This window comes from Ovis aries, chromosome 23 (genome assembly GCF_016772045.2).
Source record: "Ovis aries strain OAR_USU_Benz2616 breed Rambouillet chromosome 23, ARS-UI_Ramb_v3.0, whole genome shotgun sequence".
Lineage (NCBI taxonomy): Eukaryota > Metazoa > Chordata > Mammalia > Artiodactyla > Bovidae > Ovis > Ovis aries.
Window position 1 is genome coordinate 8,558,337 of NC_056076.1, and position 20,658 is coordinate 8,578,994.

General features: G+C 38.6%; 1 protein-coding gene across 4 annotated transcripts in view; it reads right to left on the bottom strand.

The window, feature by feature from the left end:
- CCDC102B (coiled-coil domain containing 102B) overlaps positions 1–20,658 on the bottom strand; it is a 291,274-nt gene that overhangs the window by 211,628 nt on the left and 58,988 nt on the right. For all 4 annotated transcript variants that reach the window (XM_060405587.1, XM_004020403.5, XM_060405586.1 and 1 more), the window contains exon 4: positions 12,061–12,169. In XM_060405587.1, the coding sequence (XP_060261570.1) occupies positions 12,061–12,169 (109 nt within the window). The remainder of the gene's footprint in view (positions 1–12,060; positions 12,170–20,658) is intronic.

The following is a 20,658-nucleotide window of genomic DNA, read 5'->3' on the forward strand; positions in this document are numbered from 1 at the left end:
TGAGCCACCTGGTAAGCCTGAATTATATATAAATAAACCTATCAAAATATGTAAAAAGGAAAGATTAATTTAATCAAAAGAATTACAGCAATTAAATCTTCTAGTTTAATTTTAAGTCACAAAGAGCATGTGTTAGAAGCATTCTTAATCAAACAATCTGAAACACAATACAAGTTTTCACCTCTTAATTTGTCTTCTTGGCATCCCTATTTTAGGAAGAATCAAGAAGCCTCCTCATCCACTTCTCTTTGTAGATAATTTATCATTGTGAATGTGATTCAAAATCAATTCAAAGATTTCATACTTAAACTCTCTCTATCAATGTTAAAATGGCACTTGAACTTTTGCATATGATGCTGTTTGTAACGTAATTACACTACTCTTGGAAACATTCCATGATTTTTCACTAATTTGGTGACTTGGAACTTGTTAATATGTTCTTCCTTTCCCCTAACATATGGCATTTCAAAATCATTGGAGATTTGAACCTGATCTGCATAAGTCTTTCCCACGATGAAAGAGCTGACAAAATCAGTTTTATTCTTTGGGACTTTGTGGCTTTTGTATAAACAATGCACTATCTAGAATCAGCAAAAACCATCTATATAGTGAAAAAAAAAAAGTTAGAACAACGGAAAATAGTCCAGAAGTAAGATGTCATAAACTATATAAAGCATTTCTTTCTTTTTATATTGATGTGACTAACTAGGAGTACATGTAGCTCTTTCAATGCCAGTTATGTTAACACAACTGGAAAAGAGAAAAAAGCCATTGAGCAGAAAGAAACTAGAACTTGCAGAGAGAAGATATGGTCAGGTTATAGATTTTTTTTTTGGTAAAGTTGATGTATTAAGGTTCTTTAGCGAAACAGACCAAGATATGTGTGTGTGTGTGTGTGTGTGTGTGTGTGTGTGCGAACGCACACACACGCTTAGTCATTCAGTCGTGTCTGACTCTTTGCAACCCCATGGACCATAGCCTGCCAGGTTCTTCTGGCTATGGGGATTCTCCAGGCAAGAATACTGGTGTGGGTTGCCATTTCCTTCTCCAGGGGATCTTTGTGACCCAAGGATTAAACCCAGGTCTCCCCCATTGTAGGCAGATTCTTTGCCATCTGAGCCACCAGGGAAGCCCAAGAATACTGGAGTGGGTAGCCTATCTCTTCTCCAGGGGAACTTCCCAACCCATGGATCAAACAGGGGTATTGTGCATTGCAGGCAGATTCTTTACCAGCTGAGCCACCCGGGAAACCTATATATATAGTCAAAGCTATGATTTTTCTGGTAGTTATGTACAGACATGAGGGTTGGACCATAAAGAAAGATGAGCACTGAAGAATTGATGCTTTCAAACTGTAGTGCTGGAGAAGACTCTTGAGAGTCCCTTGAACAGCAAAAAGATCAAACCAGTCAATCCTAAAAGAAATCAACCCTGAACATTCTTTGGAAGGACTGATGCTGAAGCTGAAGTTCCAATCCTTTGGCCACCTGATGCAAAGATCAAACTCATTGGAAAAGACTCTGATGCCAGGAAGGATTGAGGGCAGGAGGAGAAATAAGCAACAGATGATGAGATGGTTGGATGGCATCAATGACTCAATGAACATGACTTTGAGCAAACTCTGGGAGATAGTGAAGGACAGGGAAGACACGTGCTACAGTCTCCAGGGGTCACAAAGAGTCAGACATTACCGAGCAAATGAACTGAACTGATACATACATAGAATTTCATTTATTTTTATTTTCCATAAAAATGTTTATCATAGGGAATTGGCTCACTTGACTATGGAGGCTGACAATCCCCAATATGTACAGTCAGCAAGCTGGAGACCAAGGAGACCCAGTAGTAAAAGCTCCAATCCAAGTTAAAAGACCTGAGAACCAGAAAGGCTCATGGTGGAGCTCCAATCTAAGTCCAATAGGCTTGAGATCCTCCATGGAAACTGGTTTCCATTAAGAGAAGAACTGGTATTCTAGGTCAAAGACATAGGCAAAAGGAATTCCCTGTTACTTGCACGTAGATCAGACTTTTTGTTTATTTGGGCCTTCATCTTATGAGATAAGGACCACCCACATCAGGAAGGGCAATGTGCTTTACTGAGTCTACTCATTCAAATGCTACTTTCATCTCAAAACACACTCATGGACACACTCAGAATAATGTTTGACCAGATACATGGGCACGTGGTAGTGGCCAAGCCAAGTTGAACTTTAATGTGAAATTATCACAGTGGGTTTTGGGGATTTCCACACTGCCCAATCTCCTCTCCAGCTCATGTTTTAGAGCAGCAGATATCAATTCAAGGTGTGCAGCAGGATAATGAGCTTCTAAATATGCAGATATACAATCATCACTCATAACCAATTAAATCAAAATCTTTCAAGAGATACCTGGACATATATATTTTAAAAAATTATTCTCAGTTGAATCTAACGCATTTTGCTAACTTGGTACAATTGAAGAAAAAGATTATTTACTCTTCCTTTTATAATATCCAGATTATCCATGTGAGAACCCTTGTGAGATTTCATCAGCACCTCCTTTTGTGTATACTAGATGATGTTAACGTGAATATAGAATTATATATTCCATTGGCTTTGATCACAACCTCAGAACTATATTACAAAAGAAAATTGCCTCAAGTGACAATTACACATTCAAAAGTGCATTTCAAAGATTACTCTTTGTTCTAGTGTGTCATCTGTGCCTTTTCAGCTCTCCCATATGATCTCTGTAAAAATACCAGCTAACGGAGCCTTCTGTCTTTATGATTTCTCCACTCTCTTTAAAACTACTGGTACTAATTAGGATGCACCAGAGCCTAGAAGAGGAGGGCGTGATGCTCTGAGTCTCCACCACGTCCAGAGCTCTTTCTCATCTGAGCAGCTACACCCAGTTCCTCCCGCTAACATGCCACATTTGGAGCTGCTACCCTGGACACAACCCTGAGGATGCCTCATTCAGACGCTGCTGTCTAGAAGGTGATCAGTGGCCTAGAAAATAATCTAAGACTGGGACCCATTTACCAGGGGATAATAATTAGGGGACACAACGTGGGAAGGAGAGGGGGTACCAAGTGAGAGAATAGCATTGAAATATACACATTACCACATGTAAAACAGATAGTTTCCCAGGTGGCACTAGTGGTAAAGAACCTGCATGCCAACGCATTAGACGTAAGGGCCTCAGGTTCAATTCTTGGTAGGAAAGATACCATGGAGGAGGGTGTGGCAACCCACTCCAGTATTCTTGCTTGGACCATCCCCATGTACAGAGGAGCCTAGCAGGCTACAGTCCATAGGGTTGCAGGGAGTCGGACATGACTGAAGCGATCTTGGCTAGTGGGAAATTGCTGTACAACGCAGGAAGCTCAGCTCTGTACTCTGTAATGACCTTGAGGGGTGAAATGAGGGGAGTGAGGTGGGAGGGACGTTCCAGAGAGAGGGGATATATGTATACTTATGGCTGATTCATGTGTGTTGTACGGCAGATGGATGTGAGAGTTGGACTGTGAAGAAGGCTGAGCACCGAAGAATTGATGCTTTTGAACTGTGGTGTTGGAGAAGACTCTTGAGAGTCCCTTGGACTGCAAGGAGATCCAACCAGTCCACTCTAGAGGAGATCAACCCCGGGATTTCTTTGGAAGGAATGATGCTAAAGCTGAAGCTCCAGTACTTTGGACACCTCATGCAAAGAGTTGACTCATTGGAAAAGACTCTGATGCTGCGAGGGATTGGGGGCAGGAGGAGAAGGGGACGACCCAGGATGAGATGGCTAGATGGCATCAATGACTCGATGGACGTGAGTCTGAGTGAACTCTGGGAGTTGGTGATGGACAGGGAGGCCTGGCATGTTTTGATTCATGGGGTCGCAAAGAGTTGGACATGACTGAGTAACTGTACTGAACTGAACTGTATGGCAGATATTAACACAACATTGTAATTATTCTCCAGTTAAAAACAAATTTGTGAAAAATGAAAAGGGATTGTGGAGGTGGTGGTTTAGTCACTAAGTCATGTCCGACTCTTGCAACCCTACTAGGCTCCTCTGTCCATGGGATTTTCCAGGCAATAATACTGGAGTGGGTTGCCATTTCCTACTCCTGGGGATTTTCCCAACCAAGGGATCAAACCTGGGTCTCTTGCACCACAGGCAGATTTATTAATACAGTCCATGGAATTCTCAAGGCCAGAATACTGGAGTGGGTAGCTGTTCCCTTCTCCAGGGGATATTCCCAACCCAGGAATTGAACCGGCATCTCCTGCATTGCAGGTGGACACTTTACCAGCTGAGCTACCAGGGAAAAGGGGTTGAAAACCACATAAAACCCTGGACATAGAAGTTCATACCAGCCTTGTCCATAACTGCTAAAACTTGGAAGCAACCACGATATCCCTCAGCAGGTGACTGATAAACTTTGGTACATCCTTTCAATGGAATATTATTTAGCGCTAAAAAGAAAGGAGCTATTAATCCATGAGAACACATGGAGGAAAGTATATCGTTAAATGAAAGAAGTCAATCTAAAAAGGTTACATATTGTGTGTCCAACTCTATGACATTCTGAAAAGGAAAATCTATGGAGACAATAAAATATCAGTGGTTACCAGGTGTTGGAAGGGCTGGGGCAAGGAAGGATAAATGCATGGAGCAGAGGATTTTTAAGACCATAAAAGCACTACATTTGATAGCATCATGGTAGATATATATCAGGATAAGTTTGTCACAACCCATTGAATGTACCCTAAGGTACATTCACACTGAGACTGAATCCTAGGGTAAATGGTAGACCCTGAGTGATTATGTGTCAAGGAACTTTTATCCGTTGTAAAATGTGTACCATTCTGTTGAGTGATATTGACCATTGGAAAGGCTTTTATGGGTAGGGACAGGAGGTATATGGGAAATCTCCACTATGGAGAACAGTTCAGGGATTCCTTTAAAAATTAAAAATATAAGTACCATGTGATCCAGCAATCCCACTTCTGGGTATATAACCAAAATAATTGAAATCAAGGTCTCTTAAGAGATATCTGCACGCACATATGTGGGTGCATGTGTGCGTGCTGTTGCTTCAGTCATGTCTGACTATTTGTGGCCCTAGGGACTGTAGCCCACCAGGTAACTCTGTCCAGGAACACTGGAGTGGGTTTCCCTGCCCTCCTGCAGGGTATCTTCCTGACCCAGGGATCGAACTCACAGCTCCTGCATTGCAGGCGAATTCTTTACTGCTGAGCCACCATCCTCATATCTACTGCGGCATTATTCACAACAGCCAAGACAAGGAAACAAGCCAAAGGTCCGTGAACAGTGAATGAATGAAGACAATGAGGTATACACATACAGTGGAATCTCATTCTGCCTTAAAGGTAAGGAAATTCTGCTATTTGCAACATGGATGAACCTAGAGGAAATTATGCTAAAGTGAAGTAAGTCAATAACAGAAAGACAAATATGGAATGATGCTCATATGAGGTATATCTAAAACAGCGCAATTTACAGAAATGTGGAATAGGATGGTCGGAGAAGGCAATGGCACCCCACTCCAGTACTCTCGCCTGGAAAATCCCATGGATGGAGGAACCTGGTAGGCTGCAGTCCATGGGGTTGCTAAGAGTCAGACACAACTGAACTACTTCACTTTCACTTTTCACTTTCATGCACTGGAGATGGAAATGGCAACCCACTCCAGTATTCTTGCCTGGAGAATCTCAGGGACAGAGGAGCCTAGTGGGCTGCCTTCTATGGGGTTGCACAGAGTCGGACGCGACTGAAGCGACTTAGCAGCAGCAGCAGCAGAATAGGATGGTTACCAGGGGCTAGGAGCAGGGGAGGGCAAAATGAGGAATTGTGTTTAAATGAATAGAAAGTTTCTGTTGAGCAAGATGAATAAATTCGAGAGATTGGTAGTCCAGCATAGTACTTGTAGTTAACAATACAGTATTGTGGTTGTTCTTTAGCTGCTAAGTCACACCCAACTCTTTTGGACTGTAGCCCACCAGGCTCCTCTCTCCTTCGGATTTCCCAGGCAAGAATATTGGAGTGGGTTGCCATTTCCTTCTCCAGGGGATCTTTGTCACCCAGGGATTGAACCCACGTCTCCCACTCGGCAGGTGGATTCTTTACCAATCAATTACCTGGGAAGCCCAACGATATGGTATTGCGCCCTTTAAAATGTTCAGGTTTAAATCTGAGCAAACCTTTAGGCCAACACAGTATGTTAAAAGGACAGATCTCATGCGAAGTGTTCTTACAACAAAGCAAGCACACACACACACATAAGAACACAAGAAAAATGTTGGAGGTGAGGGACAAGTTTAGCGCCTTGCTGTCATGATGGTAACATGATGTGTGTCCAAACTCATCAAAATGGATACATTGTGCGCAATTGTTTGCATATCAATTATACCTCCATAAAACTAAACAAAATCATTAGAAATACTTGGAATTCCCCTCACCAAAACACATGCCACCTTCTACCCCCAAACTATCATGAATTCCTATCTTCAGACCTTATCTTTAAAGTGTATATTTGAAAAAAAAGAGATGATTTTTTTATATCACAGTTTTTTAAATGGTGTACTATGCCTTCCTGTTTTATAGCTGCTTCCTTCACTCAGGTGTCTACAATCAATACCTTTGATGTCAGTATACTCATAGCAGAGCTGATACGAGCAGAATGCCTTGATCCAATCTCCTTTTCAACATGAAAACTGCCTTGCAAGTAAAAAAAAAGCTCATGCTATTTACTAAAAGCAGGCTCCTTATCTCCAGAATGGTCTTAACTGAGTATCCCTGTATAGGGATTTCTTCCAGGAAAAGATAAAACCAGAATTTTTGGATTTATGAGGCATGCATCGCTGGAAAGTGTCCTGTCAGCTGGAATAGAGAATAAAGATGTTCACAGACTACTGGTCATGGCCACTGTGTAACTCCCTTAGAGACCTTATCTTTTATCTTTTCAACCTACTTCAATCATCATTCTCAAAGTATTCATTTGTGTAGATTAATTAAATATCAGCTGACTTCTTTGTAATATATTTAAAATTTTAAATTAGTATTGGTTAACTTAATCAGATGCTAAAACATCTGATTTCAACCTATCATTTTTCTTTACCACTTTATGTTTCTATTAGTACAAGTAAAGTAGGTTCTGAGTAGCCTAATTTTCTTTCATAATACTTATAATAGCTTCAGAGTTAAGTCAGTCATATCAGTGTTCTGAGGGTTACCTTGGCGATGTATATAAATTATCCACTAGTAGTTCAATTAATTCTGACTTATGTAATTTAGTGCTTAAATTATTCTTAACTACATTTGTTTAAAAGGTCTTGAAGGCACTTGTATGAGCAAAGTGGTGTCCCATAGGCTTCATTGTTCTTATACATTTATAGAACTCTAATATGGTATTTTATCAGTCTCACTCTTTCTCCTGATTTATGTCTTGCAAAGAACAAGTTGAACAGATTTTCATGATGCATGGGATAACAGATGTGAAGGTTCACTTCGGTGCCCTAGAAAATCTAAAATCTTCAGCGATGTAGGGCAGTAGCCTCTCAGGTAATAAAAAAACTAGTCTAGGATTTCACCTACTCTCCCCAGGTGCTGCAGTGTTCAAGAATCTGCCCACCAGTGCAGCAGACACGAGAGGCTGGAGTTCTATCCCTGAGTCAGGAAGATTCCCTGGAGAAGGAAATGGCAACCCATTCCAGTATACTTGCCTGGAAAATTCTATGGACAGAGGAGCTGGAGGGCTATAATCCATGAGATCACAAAGAGTTGGATACGACTGAGCGACTAACACTACAAGTATTTAAAACAAATATTTATAAAAGAATACTGTGCCGCTGCTGCTGCTAAGTCGCTTCAGTCGTGTCCGACTCTGTGCGACCCCATAGACGGCAGCCCACCAGGCTCCCCCGTCCCTGGGATTCTCCAGACAAAAACGCTGGAGTGGGTTGCCATTTCCGTCTCCAATGCATGAAAGTGGAAAAGTGAAAGTGAAGTTGCTCAGTCGTGTCCGACCCTCAGCGACCCCCATTGACTGCAGCCTACCAGGCTTCTCCGTCCATGGGATTTTCCAGGCAAGCGTACTGGAGTGGGGTGCCATTGCCTTCTCCAAAGAATCAGTCACTTATTGTTAAAGCAAGGTATCATACTTATTTGTAATTGATAATACTTATGTGAATATTTGATTCTCTATATTATGAGTTTCAAAAAAATGGTCATTACAGCACTCTTGGAATTCATAATCTAATTTCAAATCAATATTCACAGACTCACAGAGGGAAAGCTGACTGAGTATTAAATTCAGCATGGGAATAGCATTTTGAATATAACCATCTCTACTGCTGCTCATTGTCTAAGTTGCATTTTAAATACCTATTAGATTTTACAATTAAATTCTCATATTTACTCTTCTCTAAACGTAAGTAATTTAAGAATGATTTCCCTCTAAAGCACACCACACTTTCAAATACATTTTTTAAAAACTTGGTCTATTAAGCACATCTGTTTCCAACTCTAAAAACTGCTAATCTCTCCATTAGCAGTTTTTAGCCAGGCATGTATTTGTTTGTAAGTTTCAGGCATTTAAAAAGAATTATGCAATATTCAAAAACTTTTATAGACGAAAAGCTGCAGTGAAAGGAAGGGTCATTTATCAGAATTGTTGAGAAGTGGAGTAAGAAAGGAGAATTCATATGAAGTTCCAGAGGATGTATCATGCTAACTTTATCTGTCAATCAACTTATTTGAATTTTAAATATTTCACACTTATAACTACTGTACAATGACCTTTCTAAATGTACTGTAAGATTCCTGTCTCTTACAATCTAATATAAAACAATTGAACGAAGAATATATAAAAATTACATGTGACCAACCTAGATAGCATATTCAAAAGCAGAGACATTACTTTGCTGACTAAGGTCCATCTAGTCAAGGCTTTGGTTTTTCCAGTAGTCATGTATGGATGTGAGAGTTGGACTGTGAAGAAGGCTGAGCGCCGAAGAATTGATGCTTTTGAACTATGGTGTTGGAGAAGACTCTTGCGAGTTCCTTGGACTGCAAGGAGATCCAACCAGTCCATTCTGAAGGAGATCAGCCCTGGGATTTCTTTGGAAGGACTGATGCTAAAGCTGAAACTCGGGTACTTTGGCCGCCTCATGCGAAAAGTTGACTCACTGGAAAAGACTCTGATGCTGGGAGGGATTGGGGGCAGGAGGAGAAGGGGACGACAGAGGATGAGCTGGCTGGATGGCATCACTGACTCGATGGATGTGAGTCTGAGTGAACTCCGGGAGTTGGTGATGGACAGGGAGGCCTGGCGTGCTGTGATTCATGGGGTCGCAGAGTCAGACACGACTGAGTGACTGAACTGAACTGAAATATTTTTATTGTCTAAATTTTTTTAAACATTCTATAATGTTTTATAAAAGTAAATTATATGTATATACTACATGACTTCCAAAGTCTCTGAATATAATAAATTCCCTTTTAGGACATGGGAAGAAATATTTTTTAAAAAATCCCATGTAGGGATTTCTCTGGTGGTCCAGTGGTTAAGACTGTGCTCCCAATGAAGGAGGCCTAGGTTCCATCCCTTATCAGGACACTAGCTCCCACACGTCACAACTAAGGCCTGCCACAGACAAATAAAAATATTTTAGAAAAATAAGTCCATGTAAATAATTCAAACAATATTTTTAAATCTCTGTTAACTTTTCATCCTCTGCAATAAAAACTCCTTTTTTCATTCATTGCCAGTTTTCTTCATTTTTCAAATTTTTAGTTCATTTAACTGAAAGATGCATTCAAAAGTTCAGACATTTAAACAAATTTTCCTCAACAATTTTGAAGCTTCCTCTATTCCAGACATTCTATCATTTTATCTAGTAAAAGGATCACATATGTTTTAATATACATTTCTGCATGGGCATCAAAATAAAGACCTTATTTACACTATGAAATTCAACGTTGGTTTTATTTTTTTCTCATTGGCAAAGCTGTGTTAAGCAATTTAGAGTAGACATTTCCCAATTTTATACCCTCAAATATCATCTTGGAATAGAAATCGTTAAATGTTTTAAAATATAATTATCATTTTGTAAACCAACTCAAACCCATGAGCTTTTTCAAAAACAGTTGCTTTCGAAAAGCTAAATTGATGTTATCAAGTCTGCACTACCCACTAGTGGCCGGAGACTGTAAATGCATGGTTTCAATTAAAGATGCATTCTATCTTAAGTATTAATTTTCTTAATCAGATTTAGAACTCATTCTAAGACAAATACACACGCATCCTAAGCATAACATGTTTTTTTGCGTTATGAGATATTTTTCCTATAGAACATCAATTTAATGTCAGTGTTCACACCCAGAGACATCATGTTCACTTAGTTATCCGTGAACATAAATATGGTGAATCCATCATAAATGTGTTTGTATACAGCATACATCACATACATAATCACGGTTTAAGATGGAAAAAAACCCTTCTGACAGTATAACATGAATCCATAAGGCAGAAATAAACTTTATCTAGCTTAACTTTTTAAAATTCACATCTCATTGAGAAATGTTACCAAACTGCCTGTGGTTCTCACAGTTTGAAATTATCTTTATTTAAAAAATGATTTTTAGGTAGGAGACATTGGGTTGATACAGACTAGTTGTAAACCTGTGAATGATGATAACTATGCTCTACGAATGTCAGGATGCATGCAAATGACGCATAACAAGGGGCAACAAAGGTCTGTGCATATTCCCTCACTATCTCGGCAGACTTGGGTCAATGACTCCACACTCTATCACTTGCTGGAAACAAACCTGCAGCAACACTCATATGGAATTTCATAAACAGAAACTATTGCTTCTGACGAACCTGGTGGAGGGGTGTTTTAGATTAAGGCATGGTTACATAGTATTTTGATACACAGCTTCTTTAGACACCAACAGATCATACATGTATTTGTTGCTGTTCAGTCGCTCAATCACGTCCGACTCTTTGCAACCCCATGGACTGCAGCATACCAGGCTTCTCTGTCCTTCACTATCTCCTGGAGCTTGCTCAGATTCATGCCCATTGAGTCAGGGAAGCCATCCAACCATCTCATCCTCTGTCACCCCCTTCCCTTCTCCTCCTGCCTTCAATTCTTCCCAGCATCAGGGTCTTCTCCAATGAGTCAGTTCTTTGCATCAAGTGGCCAAAGTATTGGAGCTTCAGCTTCAGCATCAGTCCTTCCAATGAGCATTCAGGGTTGATTTCCTTTAGGATGGACTGGTCTGGTCTCCTTGCAGTCCAAGGGACTCTCAAGAGTCTTCTCCACTATATATGTGTATGTATGTATACAGCACACGTATGAACTAAACTGTAATTCATTTGAGAGCAATTTAGCGTGTCAGTACTTCTGCTCCATATTTTGCTTTACTTTGCTCTGCTTATTATTCTATCACACACTTGCCTAGCACAGTGTCTTAGTACACAGAATACACACAGTATTATTTAAATAATGAATATTAATAAATCATAGAAAGCACTCATGACAGCATTTTATTGATGAAAGCACAAAGGAATCGTATAAAGGCTAATGGCTAATTCTGAATAACTATAATGCCAATATGAAAAGAACCTAAAATACATTTGAGATAAATGAATATTTTCAGACAGCTTTATAAAAGAGTAAGATAAAGCTGGTGATTATAGATGCTCTGATACGATGGCATCTTCGGCTGTCTTATTTCCTCATATGTGCCAGAACTGGATAGTTAATTGTGTCATGCTGTTGATCATTAAAAATGTGTGTTATTTTTAAAATATTCATTAAAAATGAATGTATTCATTTTAATGTATTCATTAAAAATGTAGAACAAGATTTCTTATGGCTCAAGTTTGATTCCACTGATTCCACAATTGATACAGGAGTTAAAATATCTCTTACGGAGGGAATTCAATCTGTTAACCTCTTTTTCTCTGTCTACTCAGTCTTCTGCCCACCAGGTTACACATGGAACAGAGAAAATACTTTCATGCTCCCTTTACATCGTACACCTCCCTACCTGTTTCAGACTTTTTGCCTTTGATTCTTTCAGTTCTTCATACTTCCATTTCCACACAGACAAAGCCGACTCCAGTCGTTCTATCTCTTTTTCCAAAGATAAGCGCATTCTAAATAGAGAACCAAAAGCGAGATAGTCTTACAATTTAAAAACAATTTTAGGAATGCATTCGATTTTAGATTTTCTATTTTCCTAATTTTTTATATTTACGTATGATCATTGTCAGGATAGAAAACTTTCTTTTAGCTTATTAAAAGCTGCAAATATTGGATAAAAGTCAGTTTAATTTGTTTTTCTGCCAACTGTCTTGACAGTAGTTTGCTGCTGCTGCTAAGTCCTTCAGTCATGTCCGACTCTGTGCGACCCCATAGACAGCAGCCCACCAGGCTCCACTGTCCCTGGGATTCTCCAGGCAAGAACACTGGAATGGGTTCCCATTTCCTTCTCCGATACATGAAAATGAAAAGTGAAAGTGAAGTCTCTCAGTTCTGTCCGACTCTTCGCGACCCCATGGACTGCAGCCTACCAGGCTCCTCCGTCCATGGGATTTTCCAGGCAAGAGTACTGGAGTGGGGTGCCACTACCTTCTCTGTTACAATAATTTAAATATATTTAATTTGGCTTTGCCAGTATCAAATAATTGACTTTCTGCCTACTTTCTCCTGCATTGTTCATTCATTTCTTTCAACGCTTCTTATTCATAGTTTCCTTACACAGTAGGTATATATGTTTCTAAGTTTAACATGGTTTTAATCCAACTTCATATTGTGACTGTATATGAAGAATTCTTTGATATGACAGGGAATACTAAGGAGCCCACCTAACGATTTAAGTAATCAATCACTTATTGGCGATACTGTATTTTTTGCAATTCTGTTTTAATAATTTCCCTGGGATCTTTAAATTAGTTAAAATAATTGAAATTAATTTCTCTATTTGTAGAATAAGTGACAAAACTTAAATTAAAATCTGGTCCTTTAGTATCTCATCACTGATTATTTTTCCCATGTCCACATGTCTGTTAGAGTGAATCACTAAAAATAACTGTTTATTTCTGGTTGTAATTAACAAAGGTCAGCCTTTGCAAATGGCCAGTCCTCATCCATGTAGTAGATTGTATGGGGTGTGTGGTAAATCACTTCAGTCATGTCTGGCTCTTTAAGACCCTATGGACTGTAGCCCACCAGGCTCCCCTGTCCATGGGATTCTCTAGGCAAGAATACTGGAATGGGTTACCATGCCCTCCCTCCAGAAGATCTTCCCGAACCAAGAATCAAGCCTGCATCTCTTATGCCTCCTGCATCGTCAGGTGGGTTCTTACCACTAGCGCCACTAGATTACTGTTATAAATACTCATTTTCTCTCCTCTGCTTCTATGGACAGAGTTGCTTTCTCCAGCCCTCGATTCTAGGTTTTGACAATGAGATATTAGCCAAAGTGACGGATTGCAAAAATCTGAACTGAATTTGTGTGGTTAGGCTTCTGGTGTTATGCCTCAGCCATCACCGTGGAAAGAGCTTCCCGGGGAACATCTGTACCCCAAATAAACATAGAAAGCAGAACTGAGTCCAACCTTACCAAGAAGCCAAGCCCAGCTGGGCCAGTAGAGGTCAGCTGACCTTGCATCCACCTGGACAAAATACACTATTGTCCTGAGTCTCTGAAACATAATTATCTTTTTATGCAACTGAAGAGAGCTGATATAGGAAGTGATACTAACAAAATGAAAAATATGTAGATTTAATTTGGGAATCAAATGGTGGACAAAGCTGGGGAAGAAACAGTGGTAAAACATAAGAAGCTAGAAAAATAATGATACATGTTATTTTGTGGTGGACACATAGCAAAATTGTCACTTGCAGTGTCTTAGAAATAGTAAATGTGCCTGATATTACCAATGGAATGTCATTTCCATATTTACAAGAACTATGAATCTTCTAGCTTGCAACACTATGAAAATAATTTAAAATACAACTAGGCCATAAACATATTAGTTTAATTCAGTCAATGGGTAAGAACCCCACTGAGGGTGCTCCCTGATGACTCAGTGATAAAGAATCTGCTTGCCAATGCAGGAGATACAGGTTCGATCCTTGGGTCAAGAAGATCTGCTGCAGAAGGAAATGGCAACCCACTCCAGTATTCTTACCTGGGAAATCCCATGGACAAAGGAGCCTGGTGGGCTACAGTCCTTAGGGTTGCAAAACGAAGCAACTAAACAACTAAACAGTTCTTCATTATGATATTTGCATGAATCAAGTCATAAAATGAGAGGATATAAAAGAATTTGTTATGGCTTTGCTGCTGCTGCTAAGTCGCTTCAGTCATGCCTGACTCTGTGCGACCCCGTAGATGGCAGCCCACCGGGCTCCTCCGTCCCTGGGATTCTCCAGGCAAGAATACTGGAGTGGGTTGCCATTTCCTTCTCCAATGCATGCGTGCATACTAAGTCGCTTCAGTCGTGCCTAACTCTGTGCGACCCCATGGACAGCAGCCCACTAGGCTCCTCTGTCCACGGGATTCTGTAGGCAAGAATTCTGGTGTGGGTTCCCATTTCCTTCCCTTGTTATGGCTTTCAGTTCAGTTCAGTTCAGTCACTCAGTCGTGTCCGACTCTTTGGGACCCCATGAATCACAGTACGCCAGGCCTCCCTTCACCTCAAAAGGCTCAATTGTAAAAAAAAAAAAAAAAAAAAAAACACCAGTACCATTTATAGGACTATATTTTGGAATCCCTTATTAACACAGCAAATATATTGCAATGAACAAAGAAAAATGTTCATTTTTCTCAACCTCAACTATTGAAGGCAAGGTCCCAAAAAGACTCCAAAACTTCTGATAGATAAACAGACTTAGCCTGCTGATGACAACCGAGTTGCTTACCATGCTATGATTTTTGCCTTAGTAACTCTGTCTGGGATTTCAAGAATAAGTACTAAGTAGAGAAACAGTGAACAAGCTTCCAAATACTAATATTTTGTGTTGAATATAGAAAGAATATATAAAAGTCAATTGTACATTAACATATATGTTTGGCATTTAGCTTTTGAAGTTTTAGATGATAAGGCTTATTTAAATATTTGTAAGTATTAACTTGAACTTATAAATTTAAGTTGAAAATATAATCGAATTGTACTGCTTATGATTTCATTAAAATGTTTAAGAATCACTGTATTTACAATTTTAATTTACTAGAATTACATGAGTAGAATATGTTGTCAGTAATTGATAATTTCAAAACAGAAAAGGAAAACCTTTAATTAATAAAATAAGTTTATTAAGGAATATTAACAAACTATATTTGTGTAAAGAAGTGCACAGTGACAAATTTTCTCAAAATTAATTTTGAGAACACATTTATAACTAGAATATAAAAGTTACACTTGAAAATTTGAGAAAAGTCTAAATTTATAAATTCAAAATTACACATGTTGAGAAATCAGCATCAGCTTATAACATTACATTTTAATGAATCAGATTATAATGTTAGTAAAATAAACTTATATTAACATTAAAATGATTTATAGTTACTATAGAATAAATGTTGATCCTCAAAAATGTCATCAAAATTATTGAGGTAGCTATACACTGAATAGTTTTATAAGATGTTCAAGAAGAACCTTTCAAATGATATGTCAAACTTTTAATCTTAGTTTGATATATAAAATATAGATATAGTCTAAAGATATAACTATATTTAGACTATGTCTAGACTCAGAATAAGTAACCAAAACCAGTACATGAAAGAAAAATAATTGAATTTTGCAAAGTATATTAAAATGAATACCTAATCATTTGTATTTTTTATTTAAGGTAGATTAAAATACTCTATTATTTTTCTCTTTAAGTATGCATCTTAAATAAAAACACTAATATTTATTAGAAGTTATATTATTTACTTTTTTAGTAAAAGAATATGATAAATAGAATAATAAATTATGTACTATTTAGTAAAAGAAAATTATACATTTTATTATGTAAAAGGGTACAATTTAGCCAGAGAAGTGAGAGAACAAGCAATTGATTAAAATGTATTTAATAGCAATGTGATGCTTGGATTTTTTTTTTTAGCATAGCTTTATTAAAAAAATTTGTAACTATTTGTTTTGAGCAGTAGGCTGTAAGGACAGTAAACATGTAAATGTATGCAACAAAGGACATTCTTTAAATCCTTAATTTTCTGGCCTAATCCATTTGTTCTACATTTCAGAGGGATTTTCAAAACTGATAATTATACTTAAATTTATAATTGGAATTTAAATCATCTTCATATTATTTGAACTACAAGAAGGCAAACAAGAGAAAAAAACCCTAATTTATTTTAAAGGATATTGCATCTTTTATGCACACATTCTTTAGAAAAACAAAATTACTAAGACAAAGCTCAGAAAAAAGACCATATTTTAATATGATTACATAAACTTTAAAAAGTCAAACTGCTAATATACATAATATTTCATGATCTAAAAATAATATATGAACCAAAATGGTTTTATAAACAGATATGAATATGATTATATTTCTGTGAAATCTTTTGATACTTGTTAACTATCCCATGATGATCTCATAATAAGTGAGCATAAATTTTAGACATCTAGACAAGAAGATTAATCAAAATATTTTTCAGAAGTAAAATCCTTGAAACATTACTACCTAACAATAGATATTAACTCATTTTTGAAACCTGTGTGAAATTTCATTGTAAAGCATCTAGTCAGTATTTTCTTAGAGACCTATGTCAATTTTCTTGCCAGGCAAAAGTAATTAATTTATAATTAGATCTAGATACAGAATCCTAGGGATGGGGGAGCCTGGTGGGCTGCCGTCTATGGGGTCACACAGAGTCGGACATGACTGACTTAGCAGCAGCATAGTTTCCGTTAGTCTAAAATTTAAAGTTAATATTACATGATGAATAATACGAAATTATACAAGGATACTTTTAATAAGCAGCATATTTGTCTCTTTGTGATTTCACTCCTATTTAAAACTACATCTTTCAGCAGTAACATCTCTCAATATCTTTCATTTTCAGCATTTTCAGCATCTTTCAATGAACAGCCAAAGCCATATATAGGTAATTTAATTAGAAAAGAGATGATTTTAAAGAATACTGTTAAGCTTGGAGATGCCCAAGAAGATCAGAGACCAACGCGTGGAGGCACACAGCCAGGAGAAAAACCCACCTCAGGTCACAGAACTGGTCCTCAGATGCTCCCACTGCCTGTTGCCTTACATTATCCCGATATCAACTATGTGATTGACTAACAATACACTTGCATCAGCTCATTTAAGTAGAAAGAGATATTAATAGCACAAGGAATCTCTGGGAGAGCCAGAAAAGCAAATGGGGAATGTGCAGAGTCAGAAACACCAGAAATAAAGCCATAGTAAATCTTCCCACCAGCACTATACTGCAGTCACCTTTTAGGCACAGGCCTCACAGCACGACCTCAATACCCCCAACTCAAGTCACAGGATGGTGTCACCAGACACAAGAGATCACTTTTGGCTCTGAAAACAAGATGTGACCACATCCACTGTCTTCCCCCGTCACCAGGTTGGATTCTGATGCACTCTTCTTTTTGGAGTAATGCCTTCTGCTAAAATATCCAGATGGCTATGTCAAAGGTCTGCAGCATACCTGCAAAGGGAACTGAGGTAGAAATGTACTAGCATTTTTATAGTCTATACAGATAGATTCTCTCATAGGTACAGGACTGCCCAAACACAAAAGAGATACTTTACAGTAAAAGAAAAAAAAATACAAAAATTAACTTGAACTGGATCAAAGGCCTAAATTTAAGTTGAACTTAAAGAAACAGAGACATACATATATAACAATGGCTGATTCATGTCGAGGTTTGACAGAAAACAACAAAATTCTGTAAAGCAATTATGCTCCAATTTAAAAAAATCAAAAAAAAAAAAAAAAAGAAAGAAACAGAGAATAGAGTGGTGGATGCCAGGAGCTAGGAGGTGGGCAAAGCAAGGAGATGTGATCAAAAGGTACAATAAAATGGGGTTTCCCTACTCTCCGACATAAATCACAGTAGGATCCTCTATGATCCACCCCCCAGAATTCTGGAAATAAAAGCAAAAATAAACAAATGGGATCTAATTAAAATTAAAAGCTTCTGCACAACAAAGGAAACTATAAGCAAGGTGAAAAGACAGCCTTTGGAATGGGAGAAAATAATAGCAAATGAAGCAACTGACAAACAACTAATCTCAAAAATATACAAGCAACTTATGCAGCTCAATTCCAGAAAAATAAACGACCTGATCAAAAAATGGGCCAAAGAACTAAATAGACATTTCTCCAAAGAAGACATATGGATGGCTAACAAACACATGAAAAGATGCTCAATATCACTCATTATTAAAGAAATGCAAATCAAAACCACAATGAGGTACCACTTCACACCAGTCAGAATGGCAGCGATCCAAATGTCTGCAAGCAATAAATGCTGGAGAGGGTGTGGAGAAAAGGGAACCCTCCTACACTGTTGGTGGGAATGCAAACTAGTACAGCCACTATGGAGAACAGTGTGGAGATTCCTTAAAAAATTGCAAATAGAACTGCCTTATGACCCAGCAATCTCACTACTGGGCATACACACTGAGGAAACCAGAATTGAAAGAGACACATGTACCCCAATGTTCATCGCAGCACTGTTTATAATAGCCAGGACATGGAAACAACCTAGATGTCCATCAGCAGATGAATGGATAAGAGAGCTGTGGTACATATACACAATGGAGTATTACTCAGCCATTAAAAAGAATACATTTGAATCAGTTCTAATGAGATGGATGAAACTGGAGCCTATTATACAGAGTGAAGTAAGCCAGAAAGAGAAACACCAATACAGTATACTAACACATATATATGGAATTTAGGAAGATGGCAATGGTGACCCTGTATGCAAGACAGCAATAGAGACACAGATGTGTAGAGCAGACTTTTGGACTCAGAGGGAGAGGGAGAGGGTGGGACGATTTGGGAGAATGGCATTGAAACACATATACTATCATGTAAGAAACGAATCGCCAGTCTATGTCCAATGCAGGATACAGCATGCTTGGGGCTGGTACACGGGGATGACCCAGAGAGATGTTATGGGGAGGGAGGTGGGAGAGGGGTTCATGTTCGGGAATGCATGTACACCCGTGGTGGATTCATGTCAATGTATGGCAAAACCAATACAGTATTTAAAGTAAAATAAAGTAAAAATAAAAATTAAAAAAAAAATAAAATAAAATGGGGTTTCCCTAATGGCTCAGCAGGTAAAGAAAGAATCTGCCTGCAATGCAGGAGACACAGGAGATGCAGATTCAATCCCTGGGTGGGGAAGATCTCCTGGTGGAGGAAACAGCAACCCACTCCGGTATTCTTGCCTGAAAAATCTCATGCACAGAGGAGTTTGGCAGGCTAGAATCCATAGTGTCGCAAAGAGCCAAACATGACCAAGCACGCACACACATTACCAGACTTGCCTGAAATTTTTCATTATGTTAATTGAGGGATACACACATATTCACATCCGTGTGTGTGTATATATATCTATATTTCTATCTCATGCTAATCACTGGAGCATTTTCAACTTGGGGTACGATCTCACCAATATTTAAAATCTAATTTTATTATGGAAAATCACAACATTTAATGAAGCAAAGCAAAACTCTTCTTATATTGAAAACAAATCAAGGGTACACCTATGGCTGATTCATGTTGATGTTTAGTAGAAACCAATACAATACTGTAAAGCAATTATCCTTCCATTAAAAATAAATAAATTAATTTAATTAAATTAAAAGGGAGGCTAAAACTCAGATTAATCAACACAAAGCCAACACTTTCTAAGGGATGCAGGTGCCATCTGCAGTTTAACTTTAGAACTAATTCTAAATGCTAAAACACTGCATCAGAATAGTTCGTCTCATCGTCTCTCTCACTTACAGTGTGATTTGCTAAAGTTCCTCTTCCTATTACTTTGCCGACTAAGGTCCGTCTAGTCAAGGCTGTGGTTTTTCCTGTGGTCGTGTATGGATGTGAGAGTTGGACTGTGTAGAAGGCTGAGCGCCGAAGAATTGATGCTTTTGAACTGTGGTGTTGGAGAAGACTGTGGTGTTGAGAGTCCCTTGGACTGCAAGGAGATCCAACCAATCCATTCTGAAGGAGATCAACCTCAGGATTTCTTTGGAGGGAATGATGCTAAAGCTGAAGCTCCGGTACTTTGGCCACCTCATGCGAAGAGTTGACTCATTGGAAAAGACTCTGATGCTGGGAGGGATTGGGGGCAGGAGGAGAAGGGGACGACAGAGGATGAGCTGGCTGGATGGCATCACTGACTCGATGGATGTGAGTCTGAGTGAACTCTGGGAGATGGTGATGGACAGGGAGGCCTGGCGTGCTGCAATTTATGGGGTCGCAGAGAGTCGGACACGACTGAGCAACTGAACTGGCTGATTCTATGTGAGGATCAGTTTTCCCCTCTGTCATCTCAAATTTTCTACCTGGGAAGTCATTTTTTAAAAGAGATCACAAATACACAAGTTCTCAGTACACAAGCAACTTCTAGATACTGAGCGATTA